The following is a 24,392-nucleotide window of genomic DNA, read 5'->3' on the forward strand; positions in this document are numbered from 1 at the left end:
TAGACCAGAGCAGGCTTTATTGGGACTAGGTAAACCCCAGGGAGAGGCAGGATGTGAACCGCGGAGAGTCATACACAGGCTGCGCTTTCACTTGTCCTGTCTCAGTCTCCCGAAGAGCCCGAGGAAGTCAGGTCTCCCCACCATGAGTGACAGGAGTCTGGCCTGACAGAATTGGGCCTTCAGAGCCAGACAGGTGGACCATGTAGGAAGCGCCACCTGGTGGTGACTGGGATGCTGGCGGGGAGGAGCTGGGGGCAAAAGTCTAGTGGAAGTTTCCCAGGTCCCACACCCCGGTGACAGGGTGAACCCTGAGAGGAGCCCCCAAACTGGGGGCGATTGTCTTTGGGACAACCACTCACCCCAGTTTTTCAGAGACCAGAAGCAAGACATTTCTAGCTAAGAGCCATGGATAGTTGTTCCATACGTTTTGTGGTTTCTTATCCCAAAAGGACATGAAGTCACAGTAGGCAGTGACATGGTAAACAGCCAAAGCCTGAGAGGGGATCCTGATGGGCACACCTTGTCTCAGCTGCTTTGGCCTGGAGGCTGAATGAATTGCTGTCCTCTTGTACCCCTGGGGCAGGCTGCCCCCCTCCCCCCACACAGCTGGCCCCACTGGGGAGGAGGGCTCTTGATTCTGGTTTCAGACTTGCTCTAAGGGGCAGAGCTGTGCATTCCTTCCTCCCCCCATTCCTCTTATTTTCTTCCCCTCCCTTTTGCTCTCCCGAGTCTGAAATCGCAAGATAGGGGGCATGGTCAGGAATGGGGGGGTCTTCCTGTCCCCTACCTCATCCCTCCCCACACTACAGATGGCATCCTTGCTTCTGAGCCTCCCCAGCTGCAGTAACAGCTTCTGGTGGAAGAGGCCCACTCATTGTGTGACTAAGAGGACTAGCCAGGACAGTCTGGTTTGGGTCCACTGAGCCAGTGGATCAGTGTCCTGAGATGTGTCTCCAGAGATGTCCTGAGTAGGGCACAACATGGCAGTGAGTGAGTCACAGCACCTCACAGTAGGGTGCAGCAGGTGGTCAAGAGCTCAGCGCCAGTGCCACAGAAGGCAGCCTTTAACATGGTGAGTCCACATGCTCAACGGGTCTGTTGACTGATGGGTGGAAGGTTCAAGCTGCTTAGCAGGGCAAGCCTTGACTGCCCCCACCTCCAGCTTTTCCAGGAGCTGACCCTTCCTGGGTGGTGGCCATAATTCTGAGGTCCCAGTGGGAGCCCAGTAGGACAGGCAGTGCCCTCCATTCCTCGCCCGAAGCCCGCTGATAGAGGGCCAGCCCTGGGTGTCAGGCAAGGAGGAGAGGCGATCCAGACCAGGCCAGCTGCTTCCGTCACCCGCTCTACCCTCTTACCCCACCAGTTTGCTCCACTGGATGGTACTGAAAAAGGGATGGGACTTGAGTTTGCTGACACCACCTTCTCCCACGCCCAGGCGCCGGGTAGGCTCGAACTGCAGCAGCTGCAGAGAGAGGCCCAGTCAGCTGGCCTGCCCCACTCCGGCTGTGAAGGCATGGGGTGACCTCCAGGGACTCCAACCACTATGGCCCCTAGGGGGCCTGCTCCCTGGCAACCTGGCCCGTGGAACCCACATTTTACCCAGGGGACATTAGTGGTGGTTGGCCACCAACATGTAGAAATGTGTTGACCCTACTGTCCTCTGCATCCACATCAGACACTGAGCACGAAGCACACGTGGTGCAGACACAGTTCTGTGCCCCTCCCAGCACCTTTCTCAGGCTAGGCAGCTGCTTCCTCTGGCCGGGCTACACCTCACCTCAGTCAGCAGAGAGGCCGCCGGACGACTGAGCCACTCGGGCAGCTGGAGCTGGGTGTGGGCCTGGATTCCTGAAGGGTGGCTCTGGGACAGTGCCTGGGAGGACACAGGGAAGGGCCTCTGAGGAGGCGACCCCAGGACTGTCTACATTACAGTGGCAGCCAGGATTTTTTTTTTCCCATGTCACATCCCATGAGGATGATGACAATAATTATAGTTGCTAGGGCCAGACACTGCCTGATGGCTAAGCAGTGCCTTTACGTTATCCACGAAAGGCAAGAAACAGGCCCAGAGAGGTAAAGGGACTTGTGCCGAGTTCAGGGTTTGAACCTAGGTCTTGGCTCCAAGCTTGCTAGAAGCAACTATCTTGGGTTGCAATCAGGGCAGGCACTCTTGAGAACAGTGATGGAACTTTTCTCCTTATTTAAAAAATCCACATTGGCTATTCATTTGGCAGCAGGCCACAGCATGCTACCATTGGGGCCAAGGCAGGGGCGTGGCAATAAAATAGGACCTCTCCACACCCCAGAAAGGCACAGCTTTGGGGAGCAGAGGGTCTGTCTGGAGGGAAGTATGAACTTCCAGGAACCCCTAGGAGGAAGGCCAGGAGCTCTGGGCTGGAGAGGTGAGAGGAGACAGGCAGGAGAGAGCCACTCTGCGGGAAATTGCAACCAGGACTCTCAGGGACCCTGTGCCATGGGACGAAAGCAGGAGGGAGCCCGGATGGACTGGTCAGATCTGGACTTCAGTTCACGCTGCATCCATTCTGGCTATTTCCTGCTCAAATGCACTTTGGCCTCTCCCTTGTTGCCTACAAAACTGGTCTCAGTTGTGGTGCTGAGCTCATGAGTGAGGAGGATAGAAGGCAGAGCCATCTACTGTTCCCAAGAGTGCCTGCCCTGACTGCAACCTGCAAACACAGGTTCCTGGAGTGTTTGCGGGGGATCTTTTGAGCTCTTGGCTGACCCAGGCTGGACAGGGCAGCTGCTTGCCTGGGTGAAAGAGCCCCTCTCTCCCATCCTCCAGCGAAGGTCTGGGAGTGGCAGCCCACGAGGGCATGGGTGGGAAGAGTGAACAGTGGGCTCAGGAGGATCGAACAGAATTCCAGGGAAGAAGGGCTGTGTCACATTTTGCGCTTCCTCCAAATCTGACACCACCTGGGCCCAGGCTCTCTCTGGCAGAAACCTTCGCTGACCACCCCACTCTACTCTCATTCACAGAAGTTGACAGTCTCCTTAGCTATAGCCAACTAATGTGTTGGGAGTGCTAAGTGTGTCCCCGGCTTTGGGGGCAGCTGTGCTGGCAGGACAGCCAGGCAGTCTCTGCCCAGACTGAGTGACTGGACTAAGCCTGGCCCATCCCACACTCAGTGGCACCCACCAGAGCACTACACCCAGCCCAGCCACTCACCATTCCTGTCAGCAGTTCATACAGTAGAGACCCAAAGCTCCACCAGTCACAGGCTTCTGTCAGCTCAGAAATCCCACCCACTTCTGTGGGAACAAGAACACGGGTCCCAGCCTCACCCAAGAGGGCCTCTTCCGTTCTCCTCAGCCTACCCAGACACCACCCACCCCCTCTGTCATTCTCAGACTCTGGGCGCAACCCCCACAAAGGCACCCAGGTGCTAGGGCCCACCCCGGCCTCCCCCTTCTTGCCTGGGGCGCTGTAGAGATTGTCCACGGCCTCCCCGCAGCACTGGGGCTCCACCTCTGACCACTGGCCAAAATATGTGAGCCGGATGTGACCTCCAGTGTGTAGGAGGAAAAAGGAGGGGACAAAGATTGAGGACAGCTGACATAGGGGAGGGGGTTCCAGGGCTTCCCCCAACAGTCATGTGGTAGGAGCCAATGGCCTTGCTGGGCAGAACCTCTGCAGGGGCACAGCACCCTGAGGCCCACAGAGCCCACAGGGTACTCCCAGGAGCCTCAGCCAACAGACTCCGGCCTAGGCCCACTGAAAGGCCGGCTGGGGCCAGGGAGGAGAAGACAACCTTGGAGGTCCCCTCGACTTTGGGGATCTCTCGTCCTCTGCCTGAGGAGGCTTTGGGGGCTGCCCCCCTGAGGGGTGGGGAGGTCACCTACCTGCCTGGTCCAGGAGCAGGTTCCCGGGGTGGAGGTCCCGGCACAGCACTCCCTGCTCATGCAGTGCCTCCAATGCCACCAGCATCTCCGCCGCCCACTGCTTCACCTGCTCCTCTCTCACACTCCAGGTGGCCCTGCCACAGCCCCAGCCGGCCCCATCTGCTGACAGGCAGCTCTGATCCGTGCCTCGGCCACAGCCCCCTAGCACCAGGCCGGCCGCCTCGGGAACCCAAGTGAGTCCCTGAGGGGGCCCAGCATCTGACTTCTGGCCAGCCCGCCTAGCTTGACGGTGCAGGTGGCCACCTGGGGCCTTTGGAAGGTCCGAGGAGCCAGAGGTGCTGGTCCTGGCTGTGGGTTCACCTTCAGCCTCCCTCTGGGGTCTGGTGGATGGGGCCTCCCCGGCTAGGGGAAGGCTCGGAGAAGTCCTAGGAGGTTCCAGGGCGATTCTGTCCTGGTCAGGGGTGTGGCCTGAGGGGAGCCTCGCTGGGGTCAGGAGGTTGAGGTGGGGGTTGAGCTGAGCCTTCATCCTCTCCTGGGTAGAGCCAGAGCTGAGCCCAGAATGTCGGGGGTGCGCCTGGGAGAGCAGGTGGGACCAGAGAGTGCCTCCTGGGCCATGCAGAGGGAGCGGTGAGCGTGGGGACAGGGAGAAAAAGAGCATGGATGCCAGGGCCCGTTCCCACTCCTGCCTCCCCTGTCTTGGGCACAGACTTTCTGCCTCTGGGTGTCCGGGCCTAGTTCAGCCCCTCACCTCTGCTCCCTCCCACCCCTCAGCTTAGAATGCCCTCTGCCCTCCTCTTGACCCACCTAAAGCGGGCCCAGCCTCACAAACTGGCACACCACCGACAGACGTCCAGCACTGCCAGTGTCTGTGGTTTGGGTGGTGGGTTCACTAATGTGAACACTGTTTTTAGGGAGACTGATATAAAGAAATTTAAAGAAGGCCAGGCACAGACTGATGATGACTATGTGTCATGACCCCAGATGTGGACCTCACTTTAAAAAGTCATCAATACAATCATAACTTCAGTCACCACCACCCTGTCTGGCCACTCCCAAGGGATCGGCACAGTCCAGAAAAATTAAAAGAGCCAACGCAGGAGGAAACAGCGACAGAGGAGACAGCTTCGATTCTCATGCCCACCCACGATGTGGGCATCCTCCCCAGGATGTCCCCTGCCCCCTTGGCACCGCACACAGGCCCACAACAGCCTGACTGGCCTCCAGAAAGGCCACGTCCCCTGGTCTGTGCTGTACATCTGGTGCAAGTTCCACCCCTCCCCAGGTCTCAGCTTTTTTTTTTTTTTGAGGCAGAGTCTTGCTTTGTTGCCCAGGCTAGAGTGCAGTGGCATGATCTTGGCTCACTGCAACCTCCACCTCTTAGGTTCAAGTCATTCTCCTGCCTCCGTCTCCCAAGTAGCTGGGATTACAGGCACACACAAGCACCCCTGGCTAGTTTTTGTATTTTTAGTAAAGACAGGGTTTCACCATGTTGGCCAGGCTGGTTTGGAACTCCTGACCTCAGCTGATCCACCTGCCTCGGCCTCCCAAAGTGCTGGGACTATAGGCATGAGCCACCACGCCCTGCCAGGGCTCAGCATTTTAAGAGTTGACAACATATCCCAAAGTCCTGGGGAGCTGACAGGGGCCCCCAGGCCTGCTCACCTTGCACATGCTCCAGGTGCAGGAAGATGGAGTCCTCGCTCACGAAGTACCTAAGCAGCTTTGTCATGTAGGGGACTCCGTGTGGGATGATGGTCAGCCGCTCCCGGCTCACCATGTGGCACCTGGGTAGGCTCTGGGAGGGGCAGGGCAGGCAGATCAGCCGGGGACAGGCCAGAGACTGCTGCTCTTAGGGGACCTCCTAGCCCTGGCTTCAGGGGCACCCGAATGAGGGTGGAGCAAATGCCTCCCTCAGTTCCTGACCTGTCCTTACCCCCATTGCCCCTGTAGAATCCGGGTCCTCCACCCTCTAGCCAAAGAGGGGGCAGTGTGTGTGCATGTGTGTATTTGTGTGTTTGTGTATTTGTGTGTGTGTAATGTGCATGTGTGTCCATCTGGAAAGCGGGGCATGTTCGGGTAGAACAAGCAGCTTTTGGGGGAGGGAGTGTAGGCTTCTAATGCAGGTTCTGGGTAGGAGTTTCCAAGAGCCCTGAGAAAGATCCAAGGGGAATGCAGAGTGGCAGGGGCAGGGTGGCACCTGCCTTCACCACGAAGGTCCCTCCTGTTGCCGGGTCCTGGACCAGCTGCACCTGCCAAAGTCCAAGAGGCACTGGTTGAGGCATGTGCTAGCTCCTGGGGCTCCGTGACCCCAGCCTGACCCCCTCCCAGGTTCCTCCACTGAGGCTGGCTCACTCCAGTGGCAGGGCAGGGAGAGCGGGCTTTGGTGGCACTCCTGAAGCGGACATCGATCCTATCCTGCTCATCCACCCCTGCTAGACCTGTGGTCTCAGATGCTGCCTCCTCCAGGAAGCCTTCCCAAGATTACGGGGGCTGGGGTCCCTAATCTGTCTCCAGTGCTCTCTTAGTTCACCCTCAGGAGAGCCTCTTCACACTGTCTAATCTGTCTCCCCACTGGACTGTGAGCTCTGTATTCCCGGAGCCCTGCACAGTGCAGGGATGTAGTAGGTGCGAGCCCAAGCCTCGGCTCACTGTGTGTGGGGTGCGAGAAGAACGCCCTGCCCATGCTGGGCCAAGCCTCACATCACCAAAGGGGAGGGCTGAGAAGCCCTGTTCCACCTGGACCCCCAGAGATCAACTGAGAAGCCCTTTTCCACCTGGACCCCCAGAGATCAACCCCTCACCCAAGGCCTTGGCCAGAGCCCCACCATCCTGCAGGGTCTGAGGTGTCACGGCTGGAAGGGACTTCAGAGCCAGTCACTTCCCCTGATCTCTTTTTTTTTTTTTTGAGACAGAGTCTCGCTCTGTCGCCTAGGCTGGAGTGCAGTGGCGCGATCTCGTCTCACTGCAAGCTCCGCCTCCTGGGTTCATGCCATTCTCCTGCCTCAGCCTCCCAAGCAGCTGGGACCACAGGTGCCTGCCACCACGCCCAGCTAATTTTTCGTATTTTTTAGTAGAGACGGGGTTTCACTGTGTTAGCCCGGATGGTCTCGATCTCCTCACCTTGTGATCCGCTGGCCTCGGCCTCCCAAAGTGTTGGGATTACAGACATGAGCCACTGCGCCCGGCCTCTGATCTCTTGCTTTACAATTGAGGAAGCCACAGCTCTGAGCTGACTCCAGGTCTCCCCAGCGCAGCCACGTTGTGTGGGCTTAGCATGCTGCGTTCAGGCCTCTTCCCCACTCCACTCCACCCCCTTCATTTACACAGACCCCCACGACACAAGTTTATCTATGTGAAAAACCTGCATATGTACTCCTGACTGCAAATAAAAATTACAAACAAATAAGTAAAGTCCTCTCGGGAGGCTTTCCTTGGAGAGCAGCCTCTTCTTGTGTTGGTCTCCACTAGAGGCAGAGGCTGTCAATTGCAAGGTCAGGGTCGTGTTTGGAGTAGGGCCCTTTTCTCATCTGCGTGGTGGGCAGGGGCGGGCCCCAGCAGGAGGAGCGGGCACACAGGTACGTCGAGGGCGGGAACAGAGGATTCAGCCCAGGTGAGGGAGGGCGTGTGGAGGCAAGGCCCACACCCTGGGGTTGTGACTCCTTGGCTGCTGGCCTGCCCTGCGGACATTCCCCAGGGAGGCCGTGGCCAGCCATGGTGGGGGGTGGGAACTGGGCCCTGAGGCCAGGCTACTGGGCAGTGAGGAAGGCCACAGCTTGGGATCAGGGTAGGGGAAGGGGCACTGGGCTTCGATCTTGGGCAAATTGAATTGATTTTCTCATCTACCAACCAGGAATTCCAAATGCCCACCTTCCCTACATCTCTGGATTGTTGAAGCCATACAGAAAGCCCTTGGTGAGGGCCGGGTGTGGTGGCTCAGGCCTGTAATCCCCACAATTTGGGAGGCCAAGGCGGGTGGATCACCTGAGGTCAGGAGTTCAAAACCAGTCTGGCCAACATGGTGAAACCCTATCTCTACTAAAAATACAAAAATTAGCTGGGCGTGGTGGTGCCCGCCTGTAATCCCAGCTACCTGGGAAACTGAAGTAGGAGAATCACTTGAACTCGGGAGGCGGAGTTGCAGTGAGCCTAGATCATGCCACTGCACTCTAGTCTGGGCAACGGAGAGAGACTCCATCTGAAAAACAAAACAAAACAAAAAACAAAAAACCAAGAAAGCCCTTGGTGAATGGAAAGGCTGTGAGAATGTCAGGGATCACATGTGCCAAGTCACATGGCCTCTCTGAACCTTGCTCCTTTTAAGTACAAAATGGGGTCATAGCAGCACTTCCTTCAGGGGGTCATGAAGAGGATTCTGTTAAAGCAGGCGATTCAGGCACAGCAGCAGCCTGCACCTGCCGCAGAGCACACCTTTGACAACCTGTCGTGATTATTACCAGTGTCATCTGAGGGGAAGCCCACCCTGGCTATAAAGTGCTTACTCTGTGCCAAGCACTTTACATAGGTTGTTTAACTTTATCCCCACAATCCTGCCAAAATTCAGGCCTGAGCCTCAGAGAGGTTATCTGGCCTACTGTCCCACTGCTGAAAAGTGGTCAAGTCAGGACTTGAACCCAGGCAGGTTGATCCCAGAACCCTGCAGACTTTACTGGAACTGAGAGCACAACCAGGTGACCTTGGCACGGGCCTTCCCTCCTGAGCCTGTTTCTCCATCACCGGTGAAAGGAAGGCAGTGGGCTACACGAGTGCCCAGGATCCTTTTCGCAGCAGGAGCAGGGAGTCCTCTCCGACCACCAGAGGTCTCTCCTCCAACAGCCAGAGACTGAGTCCAGCCTGGGCTTGGCTCCCTGACCAAACTTGTGCAATATTTGAAAAAGCAAGGAAGAAAACTCTGGAGTCATTTAGGAGAACAGAGTTTCCCACAAATCCTGACACCCCGGATAATTCCCCACCGTCTCTTGCCAAGTGGGATTCCCCGCCACCTTGTCCCGGACAAGGGCCTCTGATTGACAGAGTCCAAAAAAACCAGCGAAGGAGGGAAGGCTGAGGAAGCCAGAAATAAACCTTGATCCATACACTGAAAGATTTCTGCTAAAAACATACTAAAACCAACCTCAGTATCCAGAAAGAATTAGACTAAAACATTAACAGTGATTATCTTGGAGTTAGGTAGGATTCAGGGGATTTTTTTTTCTTCTCCTTTTTCTTTCATTATATTTCAAAAGGGCAGCAAAGTAGGGGGCATTTTCCCATTCATTCAACCAAACAAGAAGCTCTTTATTTACTCAGTGGTTTGGGGGACGGAGGACTGTCTAGTCCCTTGACTTCTTTATTTATTTATTTTTATTTATTTATTTATTTTGAGATGGAGTCTCACTCTGTTGCCCAGGTTGGAGTACAGTGACGTGATCTCAGGTCACTGTAACCTCCACCTCCCAGGTTCAAGCAATCCTCCTGCCTCGGCCCCCTAGTAGCTGGGCTTACAGGCACGCACCACCATGCCCAGCTAAATTTTGTATTTTTAGTAGAGATGGGGTTTCGCCATGTTGGCCAGGCTGGTCTTGAACTCCTGACCTCAGGTGATCTACCTGCCTCGGCCTCCCAAAGTACTGGGATTATAGGTGTGAGCCACCGCGCCCAGTCTACTTCTTTGTTTATTTATTTTTGAGACGGAGTTTTACTGTCGTTGCCCAGGCTAGAGTGCAGTGGTGTGATCTCAGCTCATTGCAATCTGCGCCTCCCAGGTTCAAGCGATTCTCCTGCCTCAGCCTCCCGAGAAGCTGGGATTACAGGCATGCGCCACCACACCTGGCTAATTTTGTATTTTCAGTAGAGACGGGGTTTCACCATGTTGGTCAGGCTGGTCTCGAACTCCTGACCTCTGGTGATCCACCCGCCTCAGCTCCCCAAAGTGTTGGGATTACAGGTGTGTGCCACCGAGCCCAGCCCCGTTGAATTCTTTGAACCTCAGTTTAATTCTCTGTAGGACAATTATTAAAATGCAGCACTGTCCAATTGAACTTCTTTTTTTTTTTTTTTTTTTTTTTTTTGAGACGGAGTCTCGCTCTGTCGCCCAGGCTGGAGTGCAGTGGCCGGATCTCAGCTCACTGCAAGCTCCACCTCCTGGGTTTACGCCATTCTCCTGCCTCAGCCTCCCAAGTAGCTGGGACTACAGGCACCCGCCACCTCGCCCGGCTAAGTTTTTGTATTTTTTAGTAGAGACGGGGTTTCACCGTGTCAGCCAGGATGGTCTCGATCTCCTGACCTCGTGATCCGCCCGTCTCGGCCTCCCAAAGTGCTGGGATTACAGGCTTGAGCCACCGCGCCCGGCCAATTGAACTTCTTATCACGATGGCAGGATTATACGTCTGCACTCTCCAATATGGAAGCCAGTAGCCACATGGGGCCATTGAACACTTGAAATGTGACTGATGAACTGAGACACAGATGACTTCATCGGTAATGAATATGAATGCAGAGAGGCTTATGTGGCTAGTGACTACCGTGTTGAACAGCACCATATAAGCCTTTGCTCCCCCATGGTGACTGTGAGGATTTACTGCCACAGCTCTGTAAATGAGAAGGTTCTGTACAACTGTTGGGTGAGCTTTCCATTTGGGAAGATGGAAGGCAAAAAGAGCGATTGTTGTAAATAAAGAGACCCACTGAATTCTTGGGACAGAGGGACCATTAAAGTTTGGTGAAACATGGTAAACCTCTTCTTTAAAGATGCACAAAGTATCAAAATCCCAGGAGGAATCTCCCATGGAACAAACAAGCCTAAAGATTTCAAACAAGTTCTTAAACTCAAAGGCCCACAGGGGCCAGGCATGTGAGCAAAGGGGCAGGGTGGAGGTGCAGACGGGAGGGCTGGTGCCCTGTCTAAAGCAGGCATATCCTCCTTCATTCCCTGCTGCCACAGGGGAATGGGAGCCGAGCGTTTCCAGATCTGATTTTTTCAAGAGAAGCAGGAAATCTGGACTTTTATAAGAATCTGCACATTTTAAAATGTTGGTAACAACTAAAAAACAAACAAACAAACAACACCCTGTGTTTAAGCCAAATAAAAGAAGTGACTTGGATGACCTTCTTTTTCTTCCTCCACCCCATCTCAGAGCCTGGCTCCTGCACGAGGCTCAGCAAACACTGGTGACGTCTCCCCGGCCCCCAGGCTCTGAGGCCAGGCCCTCGGGTATTCTGGCTGCTTCCCAAGTCCCAATCCACCCACCTCACTGCTCCCTGCCACCATCTCTTCAGCCCCTATAGTTATCCCAACAGCCAGACACGTTAGGGATCACTCAAGCATCATCCCGAGCAAGCCCTTTGCTTCCTCCCTGGGCCTGAGGGCTGCTGCAGGCTGGCACTGCCCACCTCCCCGGATCTGTCTGGGCAGAGCTGTGGAATGGAACAGGGTGACAGTATATCCAAGTCTGGCTGCAGGGAGCCAGGCCCAGGGGTAGTAACACCTTTCCTAATTTGGGGAAAGTGATGGCTTGGGCATGACACAGGGAAAGGAAGTAGAATCTCAGGAGGGAGGTGAAGTCCTTGAGTTGAGTACCCCAGACAGGATAAAAAACAAAAAACAGAAGGGCAGCCCTGAAATAGAATGGGGCGGGCCAGTGGCTCATGCCTGTAATCCCGAGCGCTTTGGGAGGCCTAAACGGACGTGGAGGATCACCTGAGGCAAGGAGTTTGAGACCAGTCTGGGCAACACAGTGAGATCGCCCTACAAAAAATAGAAGAAATTAGCAGGGCTTGAGACTGTGGTCCCAGCTACTCAGGAGGCTGAGCTGGGAGGATTGCTTGAGGCTGGTAGGTCGAGGCTGCAGTGAGCTGAGATCAGGCCACTGCACTCCAGCCTGAGCTACAGAGCGAGACTGTCCAAAAAAAAAAAGAATGGTTGGGCTTGACCTTAATTTGTGCTTTCCATCTGCAGGGGCCTCGATACACCAGATTCCTAAACCACTTTCCTGAGGCTAAACAAGTTTGGGGAATTCTGTGTCATAGTGTACATCTGCATCTACAAACTCTAAGAACTCCTATCATTAAAAAAACAAAGCAACATAACTTTAACTCACTGTTTTCCTGTCATACTCAGCTCAGAACCCCTCTTGCCATAACACGTATGGTTCAGCAGGATCTTACTGGGAGGCACGGTGTCAGTCACCTCCCAGCCGGTCCCTGGGAGCAGCTGTGCTCAGCCAAGGTTGGGTCGTGGCCACTGACACTCGAGCACTGGGGAGGGGACCATGGCAGATGGAAGCTGGCAGGGCCTGCGCTGACAGTCTGGGGCCTGCCCCAGGGACCCAGGAGAAGCAGCCAGAGTAAGGCCCGGGAACAGGGGCGTGCGTGCCTCCCAGCTCACTCCTGTCACTTGTATTTAGAGCCATCAAACATGTAATCAGTGTCATAGCACGTGCCAGGTCTTTCCCCAAAATTGTTTTACCTCCCAGATCACCCCATAGACAGAGAATTCTCATCTCACTTTCCAGAAGATGAAACCACAGCTCAGAAAGCAGGGGGCTTGCCTGTGGCCACCTGGGGTGGTGCCCAGCACGGGGCCTTCCCCCGGGCAGCACGTCATCCTCTTGCCTGTGGGAAGCACAGGACTGTCTCCTTTTCTCTGCGGGCCCCTAGATCCACCAAAATCACCCAGCGAGTATGTTAAATAACAGATTCTTGGGCATCTGTATTTTTAGGAAGCTCTCCATTTAGCCAGCTTGGTAAAGAACTTCTTGGGTGACTATTCCAGGGTTCGGGGAAGAGGGGAACCTCATACTGGCTGGACTCTCATTTGACCTCATTCTCTATCCTTCTGATTTCCTCACTCTAACAACGAGTGTCCTGAGTAAGGGTTGAGACGTCGCCTCCTATCTTCTTGTCTGCCCTGACTAAGGCAAAGCACGCGAGATGGGATTGAGACAGGGTAAAGTTATAGTTAGGTCAGGAGAGTAAAAAAGGGTAGACTTGCCAAGGGCCTGGGCAAGGAAGGGCCAGCGCGGGCCCTCTCTGGACAGGTTTCTGGAGTTGAGCACGTCCCAGCCGCAGGAAGTCCCCAGCTGTGCTCGGTGGAGTGCCTTGGCTGCAGCCCTGGGGTTCAGGGTGAGTGTGGTGGGGGTGCTGTGGGATGCGGGAAGTGGGCGTGAGCACGGCCTCGAGGGCTGGCAGAGCGCCCTGGGCACAGCTCCTCACTCCTCCTGCAGTTTCTGTCCCAACTCTCCCAAGGAGCAGGTTTTCTGGGTCTGAGCTGCAGGGCTGTGGAAAGGGCCTGTCTGCCTCTTCTTTTTATATTTTATTTTATTTTAATTTTATAGTTTATTTTATTTGAGATGGGGTCTTGTTACGTTGCCCTGGCTGGCCTCTAACTCCTGGGCTCAAGCAATCCTCTTGCCTTGGCCTCCCAAAGTGCTGGGATTCAAGGTGTGAGCCGCTGTGCCTGGCCAATTGGCCTCTTCTCGTTCCCTGTATTTTCCTCTCCAGGACCCAGGACCAGAGTCATGCGTGTTGGGGATGGGGGAGAGGTGGGAACTGCCGGACACAACTGCAGTCCCCTCTGACCCTGCCCACCTCCTCTGGAGGAGTGGGGGCCACTGCTACAACCTGCTTTCAGCACATCACATCTCTCTCCCCACTACCACCCCAGATTGCATACCCTGTTTCCCTCCTGCAGGGCAAGTGTCCACTCACTCACCTTCTCGATGACCCCGACCACCCTGTAGCCCCTCAGCTGCTCCACAGCAGAGCTCAGCGTGCGGATGGGCCGGAGCCTCAGGCTGCTGAAACCCTGCAGAGGAGGGAGACAGGCCACACGCAGCCTCAGAGCCAAGCCCTCCTTGGCCATGGCCTTCTCACCAGGCATCAGGCAGGAGCTTCTGGATGCAAGGAGAGCAGTAGGGAGGGCAGGAGTACAGGCAGGCCCCACCCCACAGGGGCAGGCTGGGTGGAAAAGCTGGCCTCGACTGACAGGTACCCATACTGGTCCAGGGTGGTCAAGCCAACTTCCCTGCTCAGCCCACCCAAGGCCCATGTTCTCTGGGCTTCAGAAGTTCCCTCTCAAAAGCCCCATCTAGGCCAGGCGCAGTGGCTCACAACTGTAATCCTAACACTTTGGGAGGCCAAGGCGGGCAGATCACTTGAGGTCAGGAGTTTGAGATCAGCCTGGCCAACATGGTGAAACCCCATCTCTACTAAAATACAAAAGTTAGCCGGGCGTGGTGGTGCCTGCCTGTAATCCCAGCTACTTGGGAGGCTGAGGCAGGAGAATCGCTTGAACCTGGGAGGTGGAGGGTTGCAGTGAGCCAAGATCATGCCACGGTACTCCAGCCTGGGTGACAAAGCGTGACTTCATCTCAAAAAATGCAGAAGCTCCCAAGGTGGGGGTAGGGAAATAACCTGGGAACCTGTGAGTCTCACAGAACATGCTTTGTAGACCAAGCACGTACTCTGGGGAAAGGCAGCCATAAGAGATGCAGTGAGCCAAGGAGGGTTGTGTGAGTGCAAGCATCCATGGGGTAAGAAGCACGCATGCATTTTCCACCCTCACTAAGCACTTACTGGTTTAAAGAAAGCCATATGGGGAGAGTGTGTGTGCACATACACACAACACAGATGTGTGTGTGTGCACATGTGGGTATCAGGGTCTGTTCCAAATTGCACACTAGTTCACAACAGAGACAGAATCAGGAGACTCTGAGTTTGGACACACGTGAGCGTGTAAACTGAACTGTGTGCAAGGCTGGCAGATGTATATGTGCACGCATCGCAAGTGCTCTGTGAGGGAGGCAGACTGGACTGGAGATGACTCAGTGAGTTGTTTGAAAATGAATGAGCCATGAGGCATGGGAGAGAGAGGAAGCCAGGAGGAGAAGATGATGGGCCTCCCTGGCACACTCCAGCCCAACTAACGATCTCCACTGCCGGCCTCTGCCCTGCAGCCCAGGGCCGGCCTGTGGGTGTTGGGGCCTCCGCAGTCTCCCCTCAGAGCCCTTCTCCTGCTCAGGCCTTTGGGCGGGGGGTCTCCTCACCGTGCTGGGGTTGGCTCCACTGCCCAGCGGCCGCTGCAGGTGGCAGTTGAAGATCTCCTCTGCCCGCCGCAGGTACTTGGTAATTTTCAGCTTCACAGCCTCACGTCGCTCCTTGTTGGGGTCAACTGTGGGGGACGAGGGTCACCAGGGTCCCGAGCCACAGCCTCAGAGAACTGGAGTTCCAGCTCCCATTGCCTGCCCTCTGCTCTCCCGAGGAGGAAGCTCCTGTTTCTAAGCCTGGTTCGGCAGATTCTGCCCCCAGATTGCTTCGTGAGCCCCTCCTCTGGGGTGGGGGACCAGCCAGGAAGGAGGAGGAAGGGAAATGGCAGGAGGAGGTTAGGAACCAGGGTCACTCCTCAGCAGACAACACTTCACCGTTAGCACCCACCGCCTTGCTGGCAGCTGTCACACCCTGGAAAGGGACAGGGTGGGGATTTCCCCATCCATTGTTTTCAGAGGAGGGGACAGAAGATTCCAGAGAACATTGCTTCTTCCATCTCTGATGCCCAGTGTGAAGAAGGCTAGGGTGGGGACCAGGATAAAGGAATTGACTGGACAGACTGGAAGCCCAGGCTTGAGGGGTCTCTTCAGCCGGAGGGCAGGAAGGGCCCAGTGGCCACCCCAAGCCTGGCCACCAGCCTCTCCCCTGGCATGGAAGTTCCTCATGCTGCCCTGGAGGGACCTCCCCTCTCACCTCTAGGCCTTGACTGTTCTCTCTCTGGGACTCTAGCCAGTCCTTCAGCTGGATAATGCACCTACCATTCTCCAGTGCTCAGATTAGAGATCTAACATCTAGAAAATGCTCTAGGCCAGCCCAGTCTGACCTCAGTTTCCCTCTTTCCTCTCTTCACTTCACCCCTAATCCTCTTCCTACCTGAGACTATAATGGTCCAAATCAACTCATCAGTCTCCCCCCACTAGAATGCAAACTCCCAGAGGGCAGGAGCCCAGCCCAGCTCCAGGGACAGGCAGTCAGGTGTGGAAGGCCAAGTACACAGCCTGTGAAGTCAAACCCCAGCTCTGCCACTTGATAGCTGTGGAACCTCGAGCGAGCTATTGAACTGCCCCAGGCCTCAGCTTCCTCATCTGGAACACGAGAATTTAAAAAATGGTTCCGTGTACTTGGAACAACACACAACAACATATACAGTAATTTCTATTACTGTGACGCTCAGATGAATGAATCTACATGAAGCCCCTTAGAATGGTGCCTGGCACGTAGGAACAGCTTAATAAGTGCCAGCTATCATTGTCCTTCACGGAGGCCCTGCAGGCCAGCACAGTGCCCTGCTCACCCAGTACAAATGGACAGAGGACAGGACAGATGGATGACAGGAGGAGTCCTGCACTGGCCCTTCCCCACTCACCCCAGCCCTGCCCAGCCCCGGTCCTCACCGTGTATGCCACGGAGCAGCACATCCACACCATTCTGATAGTGGTTGAAGGCCGCCTCATAGTCTTCACCAACGTCGCGCTCCAGGGCCAGCCGGATCTGCGTGGCCGCATCCACCAGATAGTCACGCTTTGTCACATCAGACGCCCCCAGAGCCACCCTGTTGCGAATCTGCTCCAGGTACACGCGAGCCTGGGACCGTGCTCGTGAACAAGGCTCAGGCTCCAGGCCGGGGCTGGGCAGGCACTCGCAGGCCACCAGGCTCATGGCTGCCCTGCAGCTGGGACCTGGAATGGGCAAATGTATTAGGGAGGACCTAGCTGGGTGCAACACCCCTATCCGCTCCCCAGTTTCCTCCACTGAATATCAGGGAGACTAATATTCACCTCCAAAGACTGAAGGGGTCAGAGCTAAAGTGGGTAAGGTCTTTTCATGGATCCAGGTCCTTCATAAGTGGTGGTAATGATAGAATCATCACCAGCTTGGGACTCTGTTTTCTTCCTTTTTTTTTTTGAGACGGAGTCTTGCTCTGTCACCCAGGCTGGATTGCAGTGGTGTGATCTTGGCTCACTGCAGCCTCCACTTCCCGGGTTCAAGCAATTCTCCTGCCTCAGCATCCTAAGTAGCTGGGATTACAGGCACTCGCCTACCACACCTGGCTATTTTTTGTATTTTTAGTAGAGACAGGGTTTCATCATGTTGGCCAGGCTGCTCTTGAACTCCTGACCTCAGGTGATCTGCCTGCCTCCGCCTCCCACAGTGCTGGGATTACAGGCGTGAGCCACTGCGCGGGCCTGGGGTTCTGTTTTCCTTTCCAATCAAATTCAGTTCAGCAAACATTTCTGGAGTATCTGGTACTGTGTTGAGCTCTGGAGAGAGCTGAGGATATCTGTGATCCACAGCCACCTTCACAGGGCCTCCATGGAGCACGCTTGATATCTAGTACGCATTCAGCACATGGAGGCCACACACGCTGATCTCAAATGCTGTTCCTCATGCTGTTCCCTCCACCCTGCCTGTTCTCCCCTCCCTGCTCCTCCTGTGGGAATCTAATTTACCCTTTGGGGTTTAGACTTCTCCGTGGACGGGACGGATTGCCCCTGCTGTGTTTGTTCCCTTGGTCCTGAGGTCGGTGTGGTCAGCGAGTGAGGACCCCTCCTGGAGCCAGCAGAGAGCTAAGCACAGAGCTGGCCTGTAAGACTTGTTGGCAGACGGAATGACTGAATGGCAGACTCGGTGCCACGTTGGATGGGGATAGAAGAGGGCAGGGTGACCCAGCCCCAGGGAGGGTCTCTGTCCTCCCGGCTTTACTTTTGAGAAGGCCATGTGGCCTCCAAGGACCTGACAGCAGCTTCTCCCTGAGCAGTGTGTGACCCAGGCGGCCAAAGGGATGAGAGCCGTGGCTGCGGGAAAGGAATGGGCTCAGAGAGAGGCCCGCGGAGCTGTCCCGCCTTTGCTCTCCCAGGTCTCACTGGGAATGGGCAGGGCCCGGAACTTACAACCCGAGGTCATTCGGAGAGAGAGAGAAGGATGGGCGGTGGGGCGGGGAGGGAGACCCACAGCCTCAGCCGGCGGGGAGCTGAACCCGGGCCAGGAGGCGGAGGGAGGCCGCACCATCCCTGCTCGGCCAAGCCCAGGGGGAACTTGAGGCTCTGAGGCCTTGCTCTCGGGGGTGCCCGGGTGGGACTGGCTTCAGGGGCCACCCCGCCGGGCCGGGTCCTGCCGGGCAGAGCCGCTGGCCCCGCCTGGACGCAGAAAGCGGCGCGTGCAACCCGCGGGGCCTCAGCCGCAAGGTGCACGGTCCCAGGGTGGAGGGACGGCCGAGGGGGCCCCTCGCCTGGGAGGGTGGAGGAGGGGCCGGACAAAACACCGTACCTGCCCGAGCTGGGAGCTCGGTCCGCGGGCCAGGCCTCCCCCTGACGCCACCGGCCCTTCACGCCAGAGCGCGCCGCCGCCGAGGCTTTCCGGCATCTAGCGTGCGGGGCCAGCCGGTGCAGCGCGGCCATTGGCTGCGGATTAGCTCATCCTTGATCCTTAGAATAAACCACCAATCACCGCCCGGCTCGACTCCTGCCGGGCTTAAAGCCACAGGGTCTGCACTGCGGTGCTGTCGGGGGCGGGGAGGGGGCGGAGAGGGCGGAGGGAGGGCGGAGGGAGGGCGGGGGGTGGGCGGCTTAGAGAGGGGAGGGTGGGATGGGATGTAGGGTGGGTGGGGAGAGCAGGTCTAGAATCATCCAGGGATGCGGAAGGGGCTGCTTCAGAAATCTAGACCGTGCCACTTCTAGTACTTTTCTCATTCGTTACTTCATTCCTTTATTCAACGATTCAATGCTATGTATTGAGAGTCTACCATGCATGAGGAGCTGGGTGTTGAGATACAGCCGTGAACTAGCCAGCGCTGTTCACATCTGCATGGGGCTTACAGTCTAGTGAGGGCTACCGAGAGTAAAGAACCCAGCAATAGAAGGCTTTTGATGTCGGAACCGAGCTTAAAATTCAAGACATAGGCCGGGTGCGGTGGCTTATGCCTGTAATCTCTGCACTATGGAAGGCTGAGGTGGGAGGATCATTTGAACCCAGGAGTTCAAGACCAGCCTGGGCAACATAGGTAGACCCAATCGCTATACAAATTACAAAATTTAGCCGGGCATGGTGGCGTCTGCCTGTGTTCCCAGTTACTCAGGAGGGTGAGGTGGGAGGATGGATTGAGTTCAGGAGGTTGAGGCTGCAGTGAGCCGAGATCATGCCACTGCACTCCAGGCTGGGTGATGGGGCAAGATCCTGTGACACAGATCTCACCTGCAGGTTTGGTGCTGACTGGTTTCACCCTGTCCCCTGGATGCACTTGCTCTACCCCAGACACCCTTTCATACTTTCCCCCTCTGACTCCCACCCGTGCCCCCATCCTCACTCTCAGCTAGCGCTCTTGCTTCATCCTTCCCTTGACAATAGTGGCGCACAGACTCCCACAGGCTTGCTCTTGGCTCGCGGGCGGGGCTGTGCCCACACTCTGCTTCCAACCTTTTTCCACAGGTGACTGTCTGTGCCCCATCGAAGGCCACCCTTCCAGGTGGGCATCAGTCCCATGCCATCACCTTGGCGACACCACTCCAGCGATTCTCCCCTCTCTCCCACCAGATCATTATCTGATACAAACATAATGCTGTTTCTCCCCTCTTAAAAACAAAACAAGAAAACAAATCAAAATACACTCTAGGCCTCACTTCTTCCTTTATCTACCACCCTATGTTTGCAGTACGCCTAATTTTCTTTCTTTCTTTCTTTCTTTTTTAGTAGAGATGGGGTTTCACCATATCGCCCAGGCTGGTCTCAAACTCCCGAGCTCAGGTGATCCACCCACCTTAGCCTCTCAAAATGTTGAGATTACAAACGTGAGCCACGACGCCTGGCCCAAAAGTAAACTTTTAAAATACATCCTATAGAATGGGAGAAAATACTTGGAAATCATATATCTGATAAAGGTCTAGTATCTAGAATATATAAATGACTCTTAAATTCAACAATAAAATGACAACCCATTTTAAAAATGGGCAAGTAATTTGAATAGATATTTCTCCAAAGAAGATATGCAAATGCATGACATAAGCACACGAGAAGATGCTCTATATCATTAGTCATTACAGGAATGCAAATTAAAATCACAAGGAGAGACCACTTCTCACCTACTGGGATGATCACAACAAAAAAGACAATAATAACAAGTGTTGGCAAGGATCTGGAGAAAATTGCATATTGCTGATGAGAATGTAAAATGGAACAGATGCTTTGGAAAGCAATTTGGCAGTTCCTCAAAAAGTTAAGCATAGAGTTACCGTATAACCCAGCAATCTACTTCTAGGTGTATACTTAAGAGTATTGAACACATATGTTCACATAAAAACTTGCACATGAATGTTGATAGCAGCATTATTCATAATAGCCAAAAAGTGGCAACAACCCAATGTCCATCACCTGATGCATGCATAAAATGTGATGTATCCGTGTAATGGAATATTATTCAGCCATAAAAAAGAGTGAAGTGCTCATACATGCTACAACGCAGATGAACCTTTAAAACATTATACTAAATGAAAGAAGCCAGTCACAAAAGGACACATATTGTATACTTCCATTTACATGAAGTTTCCAGAGATAGAAAGTTCTCGTCAGGGAGGGGACAATGTGTATGGGGTTTCTTTTTGGGGTCATCAAATGTTCTAGAATTAGACAGTGGTAAGAGTTGTACAACCTAGTGAATAATACTAAGGACCACTAAATTGTATATTTTAAAAAAGTAAATTTTGGCCAGGTGCGGTGGCTCACTCCTGTAATCCCAGCACTTTGGGAGGCTGAGGCGGGTGGATCACCTGAAGTCTCCGGAGCTGGAGACCAACCTGACCAACATGGAGAAATCCTGTCTCTACTAAAAATACAAAAAAATTACCTGGGCGTGGTGGTGTGTGCCTATAATCCCAGCTACACAGGAGGCTGAGGCAGGAGAACTGCTTGAACCCGGGAGGCGGAGGTTGCAGTGAGCTGAGATCGTGCCCATTGCACTCCAGCCTGGGCAACAAGAGTGAAACTCCGTCTCAAAAACAAAAAAATAAAAATAAAAATAAAATGGTAAATTTTATGGTATGTGAATTATATCTCAATAAAAAAAAATTACAATAAAAAAGAAAGAAAAAACAATGCCTGAACTCTTGATCCTGCCCCGAAACCTTTTCCACCTGAAGCCTTTCCCAGCCCATTCTGATGATCTGCCCATCCTGTTGTTGCTCAGGCCAAACATTTTGGAACCATCCCGATTTCTCTTATTTTCTCGCACAGCCCCTTGCCCCTCTCCATTCTTTTTCACCAACCTCACTCACTCAACTGCAACTCCTGGGATACACCAGGCAGCTCTCACCCCAGGGGCTTTGCCCAGCAGCTGCCTTCTGGCTGAAATCATCTGCCACCAGGTATCTGTCTGGTTTTCCCCGCCCCTGGCTTTTTTTTATGTTGTTCTTTTTTTGAGACCAAGTCTCGCTCTTTTGCCCAGACTGGAGTGCAATGGTGCGATATCAGCTCACTGCAACCTTCACCTGACGGGTTCAAGCGATTCTCCTGCCTCAGCATCCCAAGTAGCTGGTATTACAGGCGCCCACCATCACGCCTGGCTAATTCTTGTATTTTTAGTAGAGATGGAGTTTCACCACGTTGGCCAGGCTGGTCTCAAACTCCTGACCTCAAGTGATCCACCTGTGTAGGCATCCCAAAGTACTGGGATTACGGGCATGAGCCACCACACCTGGCCCCTGCCCCTGTTCTGAGGCGTTGCCCTGATGTGACTTTCTTGTGAGACCTACTCTGACCATACATCACCCACAACACCTTCATTCCCCCTCATTCCCTCTGCTCTGCTTCTTTTCCATTGTACTTAACACTGTTAGCTACATAACTTACTATTGATGCTATATAACTTACTTGTTTTTTTCTTTGACATGGTGTCTCACTCTTTTACCCAACTGGAGTACGGTGGTACAATCACAGCTCACTGCAGTCTCAACCTCCTGGGCTCAAGCAATCCTTCCACCTCAGCCTCTTGAGTAGCTGGGAGTATGGGCACATGCCATCGTGTCAGCTAACTTATTTTTATTTTTTTAGTAGAGATGGGAGTCTCACTATGTTGCCCAGGCTGGTCTTGAACTCCTGGGCTCAAGCAATCCTCCTGCTTTGGCCTCCCATGGTGCTAGGATGACAGGAATGATCCACCACGCCCGGCCTGTTTTTATATTTCTTTCATTTCCTACCCCCAGTGTAAGATCCACATGGGCAAGGGGTTTTTTTTGTCTGCTTTGTTCATCACTGTATCCCAAGTGCCTGGAACAGCATCTGGCACATTCAATAAATATTTGCTGAATGAGTGAGTGAACACTAAAGAATGAGAAGGAATTAACCAGGAAAAGTGGTTACAGAGGGCAGTGGAAGGAAATGTTCGGGGAGGTGAAACAATATGTATAAATGTTTTAACAAACTAAACGAGAAAAAAAATAACATTTGCTCATCAAACAGATGGCATAAAGTCATTTGATAAAAGTCAACGTGCGTTCGTGATAAAGACAACCTCTTAACTTGCTTAACAAACTAAACAAACTCATGAATGTACTTCTTAACTTGATGAAGTGTTATCTACCAGAAACTTAAAGCAAACACCATATGTAATGGTGCAGCATTGGAAACATTGACACAGTCCAACTATTTTTCTGGTGTCTGGAAGGATCCTGCTCCTCTACCCCTTTAGAAGTTAGGCTTGGCCATGGCCCTTGCTTTGAAATGCTAGTGAACAGAAGAATATGTGTTGCTTTAGGGTGGAAGCTTCCAAAGCCAGTGCATAATTCATCTCACTCCTTCCTCCTGCCTTAGTGATCCTGGAAGCAGCTGGCCATGGAGGTGCAGAGCCTCAATCAGCCTGGATCCCTGAGAAACAACAATAAGGGGACTACTCCTCAGCCCTATAACTTACGTTGGACATGAAATGTGAATGAGAAATAAATTTCTATTGTGTTAAGCCACTAGATTTTGGGATTGTTTGTTACTGTAATATACCTTGACCTATCCTGAATGTTACATCCAATGTAGTCAGAAATGAACCAATGCTTCTACTCTTCTGCAATGTACTGGAAGTTACAACTAATGCAATAAAAATTTAAAGACAAGCAAGAGGTTTAAGGATTGGAAAGGAAGAGGCCAAATTGTCATAGCTTCTGGTGATGTGATCATCCACCTGGAAAACTCAATAGCAACAATTGGTGAGGCCAGCGATTCTCCTGCCTTGGCCTCCCAAAGTGCTGGGATTACAGGTGATCCTTGAGTGTTTTGACTGCAACCCATCACATAAGGTTAAGTGTGGAATTTTTCACTGGTGGTGTCATGTCTGTGCTCAAAATATTTCAGATTTTTGAGCATTTTGGATTTTGGATTTTCAGATTAGGGATACTCAACCTGTACACATAATCTATCAATTCTATTTCTAGATATTTAATCTAGGAAAATGCTTGCCCAGATACGTAAGAATATATGTTGATATTTATGGCAGCAGTGCTAGCAATATTAAGAAATGGAATAAATTCCTAATACAATACCATAAGTAATATCAATATGAAATGAATAATGTGGGATATTCATGTATTAAATTATTATTTTCAGCATTTTAAAAGAATGAAACTGAACCAAATCTATGTACATGAATATGTACAGATCTCAAAAGCATATTCCCGAGTAAAAACAGTCCGCTCCTAAGTGCCACCTACAATATGATGCCATTTATATTTATATCTATATTTTTAAAATTGCTTTATTCTTTTATTAATCTTTATGCCGATGTAAACATCGTATTATTATTATTATTATTATTATTTTTGAGACAGAGTCTTGCTCTTGTTGCCCAGGCTAGAGTGCAATGGCGTGATCTCAGCTCACTACAACCTCTGCCTCCCGGGTTCAAGCGATTCTCCTGTCTCAGCCTCCCAAGTAGCTGGGATTACAGGCTCCCACCACCATGCCCAGCTAAGTTTTGTATTATTTTTAGTAGAGATGGGGTTTCACCATATTGGCCAGGCTGGTCTCGAACTCCTGACCTCAGGTGATCCATCCGCCTCGGCCTCCCAAAGTGCTGGGATTACAGACCTGAGCCACCGTACCCGGCCTGTATTATTTTATATATATGAAATATTTCATAACAAAACAAACTAAAAAGGAGAATAAATGTAAGTTAAAAATATCCAGATCCTCTAAAGGGTGTGCAGGGAAGTCTGTATCCTATTCTGTGCCTTCAGGACCCACTACCAGGTGCGGTTATCAGTTTACTGGGGCTCAGTCAATGAATTCTTCCCGTTTTTCCTGGGTATATTATACACTGTGTTGAACCTTGCTTTTTCTCATTAAACAATATATCTACCCAAAGGAAACTTGTATGCTCAATGGCAACAAATCCAAACTGTGTCAGTGAAACATACGATGTGTGTTGAAAACCCAGGAAACCAAACACAGAAATGACAGGAAATAAAGCTGCATCTCATGCCCCAGCACAACTGCAAGGCGTGGAAGCAGCAGGA

At 53.0% G+C, this 24,392-nt stretch overlaps 1 protein-coding gene across 1 annotated transcript; it reads right to left on the reverse strand.

The window, feature by feature from the left end:
- RPS6KL1 (ribosomal protein S6 kinase like 1) lies at positions 1-18,217 on the reverse strand. Its single transcript, XM_025391561.1, has 12 exons — positions 18,165-18,217; positions 17,355-17,496; positions 16,299-16,583; positions 14,904-15,028; positions 13,571-13,663; positions 6,063-6,110; positions 5,524-5,656; positions 3,862-4,467; positions 3,436-3,525; positions 3,188-3,270; positions 1,778-1,873; positions 1-1,462 (listed from the first exon to the last, which is right to left on the reverse strand). Exons 3-12 carry the CDS (start codon positions 16,561-16,563, stop codon positions 1,352-1,354), a joined length of 1,650 nt encoding a protein of 549 aa, XP_025247346.1. The 5' UTR covers positions 16,564-16,583; positions 17,355-17,496; positions 18,165-18,217; the 3' UTR covers positions 1-1,351.
- Between the last annotated feature and the right edge of the window lie 6,175 nt (positions 18,218-24,392).

The sequence above is a fragment of the Theropithecus gelada genome, chromosome 7b, assembly GCF_003255815.1.
Source record: "Theropithecus gelada isolate Dixy chromosome 7b, Tgel_1.0, whole genome shotgun sequence".
Lineage (NCBI taxonomy): Eukaryota > Metazoa > Chordata > Mammalia > Primates > Cercopithecidae > Theropithecus > Theropithecus gelada.

Coding starts and splice junctions, on each gene's coding strand:
- RPS6KL1 (XM_025391561.1), bottom strand. CDS start 16,563: ATGAGCCTGGTGGCCTGCGAGTGCCTGCCCAGCCCCGGCCTGGAGCCT. Junction 3,526..3,861: donor CCTGCTCCTGGACCAGGCAG/GTAGGTGACCTC, acceptor TACACACTGGAG/GTCACATCCGGCTCACATAT. Junction 1,874..3,187: donor ATGAACTGCTGACAGGAATG/GTGAGTGGCTGG, acceptor GTGTCCTCCCAG/GCACTGTCCCAGAGCCACCC.